Below are 6,000 nucleotides of genomic sequence, written 5' to 3'. Positions count from 1 at the left end.
CCAAGAGTTGAATGGAACTTCAAAGGAACTATCAGTACCAAACCTTGCCGCGCACGTTCTATGTAGGTTTATGGCTGAATGATTTTCTGATTAGCCCTCATAAAAAACTTGGTAGGTATAATCACCGTCAGTATGTTTTATTCAAATTATTTATCACGGATTTATGGCCCCTCAAACTTTATATTGAAGTAAATTTGCCAAGACTACTTTTTAAAGTAATGCATGCCATTGATTTTACGCGGGAACAATGTTGTTTTTGTACATAAAATCTGCATAATGTGGGGATTTAAACAAAGTTCATGGAGTTTGTAGATGTCAATGGCATAATATTTTTTGTCCAAAACCTAGTTTTGACATGTTTTTGCTCTGTTCGGTTTTACATTTATGACAATAAATAGATGTTCGTTATTTTGTCCGGTACGGTACGAGTTGGGATAGGATAGTTACAATAAAAGTAGAAAAGTTACTTCCCTTACTTAGTGTTCCGCCATATAGTAACAACTGTCAACAATGCTAAATGCAGGAAGTTTGATTAGTTCGGACTGGCATAGTACTGCAGAAGGCAGAGACATGTTGTCATGTCTCTTCACTAGAAACAAGCAAAGACTAAGAACGTTTGGTAAGTCTTTGATAAACGAAAATCTGTTGTCTTTTACATCTTCACGAAATTAGTCACAATTTAGTGTGGGTATCGATATTTTACATTATCATATTGACTGATTGAGATGACTGTATTATTTCATTTTGATAGAAGTTGAACTTAGTTGAAGGTCAGATCCAGTCGTAATCATTAAAGGTAAGATAGGTTTTACATTTATTAAGGTAGCAGACCCCCAGTGTACGTAATTCGGATTGGAATCCACTAGCCCGTTCGGGCTACCAGATAGGAAATTTTCCAAGTCTGACACCAATTTCACTAGCCCAAACTTAAAAAACCATAAAATATCTAATTTTTGCACCATAAAACATTTTGTTTTACCGACATTTATGTGCATGTTTGAATGAATAAAAAAGACATGTTTTCAAACAATTTTAATTCTGAATACTCCAGTCCATATCATCATCATTGGAGTCCCCATCATTGGACATGTCATGTGAGTCTGAGTCTTTGCCAAACGAAATCCAACCTCAAAGCGAAATTCAAGTCTTCCAAAGGATCCGCACTTGCTAATTACCGCTATTCGGACTGTTGACAATTTGCAAGATGTCAAAATAAGAGTCAAGTTTTTATACATATACAAACATGGTACACACACAGGCCAGTAGCATAATTGAAGCTCCGCCTACCTCAGGTACTTGTGAGATTTACGTGAGAAGTGTGAAAGCGAATCAAATTATCCGTTACACCAGAGGTGATTGTAATCAGCTGATTAGCACCGCAGTTAGTCTTTGACACATTACGTTTGATTGTCAAAATGTGCAAGTGCAAAAAAGAACATTTATCATTATCGTGATGGATTCATGAACATGATGAACAATCGGCAATTGTATGAAATCACGATGCAATACGTGTTTAATTAGCATGTTTTTTAGCTCGACTATTCGAAGAATAGTCTAGCTATTCTACTCACCCTGGCGTCGGCGTCACACCTTGGTTAAGTTTTTGCATGCAAGTACATACAGCCATCAATTAAAGGCATATAGCTTTGAAACTTATTTTTTCTTTTTCTAGGTCAATTACCAACCTCTCTGGGTCAAGACCCATAACTCTGACATGTATTTTGAGCAAATTATGCCCCCTTTTGGACTTAGAAAATTTTGGTTAAAGTTTTACATGCAAGTTACTATCTCCAAAACTAATGCAGATATTGATTTGAAACTTCACATGTGTCTTCGGGGTTATAAAACTAGTTGATAGCAGCAAGTCCCATAACTCTGACTTTCATTTTGGGCAAATTATGCCCCCTTTTGGACTTAGAAAATTCTGGTTAAGTTTTGTGTGCAAGTACATACAGCTATTTCTAAAAGGCATATAGATTTGAAACTTATTTTTTCTTTTTCTAGATCAATTACCAACCTCACTGGGTCAAGACCCATAACTCTGACCTGTATTTTGAGCAAATTATGCCCCCTTTTAGACTTAGAAAATTTTGGTTAAAGTTTTACATGCAAGTTACTATCTCCAAAACTAATGCAGATATTGATTTGAAACTTCACATGTGTCTTCGGGGTTATAAATTTAGTTGATAGCAGCAAGTCCCATAACTCTGACCTTCATTTTGGGCAAATTATGCCCCCCTTTTGGACTTAGAAAATTTTGGTTAAAGTTTTACATGCAAGTTACTATCTCCAAAACTAATGCAGATATTGATTTGAAACTTCACATGTGTCTTCGGGGTTATAAATTTAGTTGATAGCAGCAAGTCCCATAACTCTGACCTTCTTTTTGGGCAAATTATGCCCCCTTTTGGACTTAGAAAATTCTGGTTAAAGTTTTGCGCGCATGTACATACAGCTATTTCTAAAAGGCATATAGATTTGAAACTTATTTTTTCTTTTTCTAGATCAATTACCAACCTCACTGGGTCAAGTCCCATAACTCTGACATGTTTTTTGAGCAAATTATGCCCCCTTTTAGACTTAGAAAATTTTGGTTAAAGTTTTACATGCAAGTTATTATCTCCAAAACTAATGCAGATATTGATTTGAAACTTCACATGTGTCTTCGGGGTTATAAAACTAGTTGATAGCAGCAAGTCCCATAACTCTGACTTTCATTTTGGGCAAATTATGCCCCCTTTTGGACTTAGAAAATTCTGGTTAAAGTTTTGCGTGCAAGTACATACAGCTATTTCTAAAAGGCATATAGATTTGAAACTTATTTTTTCTTTTTCTAGATCAATTACTAACCTCACTGGATCAAGTCCCATAACTCTGGCATGTATTTTGGGCAAATTATGCCCCCTTTTGAACTTTGAAAATTCTGGTTAAAGTTTTACATGCAAGTTTCTATCTCCAAAAGTAATGCAGATATTGAATTGAAACTTCACATGTGCCTTCGGGGTTATAAAACTAGTTGATAGCAGCAAGTCCCATAACTGATATGCATTTTGGTCAAATTATTCCCCCTTTTGAACTTAAAACTCTTTTAATATTTAACCTTTTTGGGTAATATTTTCCTGCTTCTGGGACAATATTTCGAATCGTCGAGCTTGGCTGTCTTATGGACAGCTCTTGTTTTTAATCACATTAGGAAAAAGCGGTAGTCTGGACAGGCTTGTATCTGAGGAAAATTGGTAGCCCAAGCTGAAATTCGGTAGCCACAGGCTATTGGACTACTTCTAATTTCGAACAATGGACCCCTAATGATAATGTATTTTCTATATGCAGTTTTGGAATTGTCTTGTCCAACTAAGTGTACGCGAGTCGCGCTGTTGTGATAATTTTAGCACATGTCAGTATCTCTCCTCCATGTACAACATAGGAAGGACTTTTTCTGTGGTGAACCTTCCTCGACAATTCTACGCTGTGCTTTTTAAATGGCATTTTAACTATTAAAAAACAAAATTATTAGTGAAATTTTAAGATACCTGGAAATAATTCACTTTTTCCTTCCATTCAATTGATGTTTATGTGAATAAATTTCAAAACACGAGATTGTCACTGTTTTCAACAACACACCCATTTTATAAGGCTCCGCTTTGTGTCACATGATTAATAACCGCACTGTCAGATATACTGTTTTGGAAGAGTGTAATGGCGAACATGTAAATGCAGCGAGGTAGCCAGATGAAACATATAGTGTTTACTCTTTATTAACGTGTTTTACTGATATGTTTAAAACATAAGTTTTGTTAATCATTTAATTATATTGCCTGATCGTGTTTTTACCTAAATCCGTTTTCACCACAGAAAATGTCTTTTCTGGTTTTGAAGTAAAGAGAGAGATTCTGCCCTGTCACGAAAATATATCAATCAGTTCTGATGTCAAATTATTTGGACTGGGAATTGCCCAGCTTTTATTGAAACTTGTATCTATTTTGAGCTACTTTAATTCTAAAAAATACCAAATTGTGCCTAACAAGAGTTTAAAAACATTCACAGGACCTTCAAATTATCCTATTTGGAAGAGATGCAGAAGTGTTCACGCTCTTGTTGGTTTGAATCCGGAGCCATAATGATAGTTCTGGTAACAAAGCTTTCACGTTGATTTTTATTGTCGTATCTATAAGTAGTGAATATTGTTCAGCTTTATACCAGTGGGTTTGCGACCAGCATGGATCCGCACAGTCTGGTCAGGATCCATGCTGTTCACTTTCAAAGCCTGTTGGAATTAGAGAAACTGTTAGCGAACAGCATGGATCCTGACCAGACTGCAAAGTCACAAGCCAGTAAAGCCATTTACAATTTTACATGAAATTCTTACATTATATTTTTTTACATATTTTCCTTTCCGTTTTGTTTTGATGAATTATTAATTTTATATATTATACTTACTGACTGACAGGCCTTCTTGAAAGACCACCTTTGTCTGCACATATCGAGGAAGTTCGATACAAAATCTTGTTGTCAGGGAAAACTGGTGTTGGCAAGACGTGCACAGTTGCCAAGCTTACAGGGCATGACATTCCAAAAACACACACAGAGACAGCAGGTATTGCAAGATCATATTTGAGACGTGCCATGAGAAAACCAACATAGTGGGTTTGTGACCAGCATGGATCCAGACCAGCCTGCGCATCCACGCAGTCTGGTCAGGATCCATGCAATTCGCTAACAGTTTCTCTAATTCCAATAGGCTTGGAAAGCGAACAGCATGGATTCTTACCAGACTGCACGGATGCGTAGGCTGGTCTGGATCCATGCTGGTTGCAAACCCACTATGTTGGTTTTCTCATGGCACGGATCATATTTACCTTTTGAACTTTATAACTAAAATAATTCAGCTACTGTAGAATAAGATATTTTTGTTAGGCTAAAACTTTACTGTTTTTAGCTCACCTGTCACAAAGTGACAAGGTGAGCTTTTGTGATCGTGCGGTGTCCGTCGTCCGTCCGTCCGTCCGTGCGTCCGTCCGTAAACTTTTGCTTGTGACCACTCTAGAGGTCACATTTTTCATGGGATCTTTATGAAAGTTGGTCAGAATGTTCATCTTGATGATATCTAGGTCAAGTTCGAAACTGGGTCACGTGCCATCAAAAACTAGGTCAGTAGGTCTAAAAATAGAAAATCCTTGTGACCTCTCTAGAGGCCATATATTTCACAAGATCTTCATGAAAATTGGTCAGAATGTTCACCTTGATGATATCTAGGTCAAGTTCGAAACTGGGTCACGTTCCATCAAAAACTAGGTCAGTAGATCTAAAAATAGAAAAACCTTGTGACCTCTCTAGAGGCCATATATTTCACAAGATCTTCATGAAAATTGGTCAGAATGTTCACCTTGATGATATCTAAGTCAAGTTCGAAACTGGGTCATGTGCCGTCAAAAACTAGGTCAGTAGGTCAAATATTAGAAAAACCTTGTGACCTCTCTAAAGGCCATATTTTTCATTGGATCTGTATGAAAGTTGGTCTGAATGTTCATCTTGATGATATCTAGGTCAAGTTCGAAATTGGGTCACCTGCGGTCTAAAACTAGGTCAGTAGGGCTAAAAATAGAAAAACCTTGTGACCTCTCTAGAGGCCATATATTTCATGAGATCTTCATGAAAATTGGTCAGAATGTTCATCTTGATGATATCAAGGTCAAGTTCGAAAGTGGGTCACGTGCCGTCAAAAACTAGGTCAGTAGGTCAAATAATAGAAAAACCTTGTGACCTCTCAAGAGGCCATATATTTCACAAGATCTTCATGAAAATTGGTCAGAATGTTCATCTTGATGATATCTAGGTCAAGTTCGAAACTGGGTCACGTTCCTTCAAAAACTAGGTCAGTAGGTCTAAAAATAGAAAAACCTTGTGACCTCTCTAGAGGCCAAATATTTCAAAAGATCTTCATGAAAATTGGTCAGAATGTTCACCTTGATGATATCTAGGTCAGGTTCGAAACTGGGTCAC

The 6,000-nt window shown here is 36.9% G+C and overlaps 1 protein-coding gene across 2 annotated transcripts in view; it reads left to right on the top strand.

Moving 5' to 3' along the window:
• Window positions 1-461: 461 nt before the first annotated feature.
• Window positions 462-6,000, top strand: part of LOC123527543 (ciliogenesis and planar polarity effector 2-like) — a 35,651-nt gene continuing 30,112 nt past the window's right edge. For both annotated transcript variants that reach the window (XM_053523539.1, XM_045307064.2), the window contains exons 1-2: window positions 462-619; window positions 4,448-4,594. In XM_053523539.1, coding sequence (XP_053379514.1) covers window positions 511-619; window positions 4,448-4,594 — 256 coding nt within the window. In that variant the 5' untranslated portion in view covers window positions 462-510. The remainder of the gene's footprint in view (window positions 620-4,447; window positions 4,595-6,000) is intronic.

This window comes from Mercenaria mercenaria, chromosome 14 (assembly GCF_021730395.1).
Source record: "Mercenaria mercenaria strain notata chromosome 14, MADL_Memer_1, whole genome shotgun sequence".
Lineage (NCBI taxonomy): Eukaryota > Metazoa > Mollusca > Bivalvia > Venerida > Veneridae > Mercenaria > Mercenaria mercenaria.
Note: the sequence above shows the minus strand (reverse complement) of the source record. Positions and strands in the feature narration are given on the sequence as shown.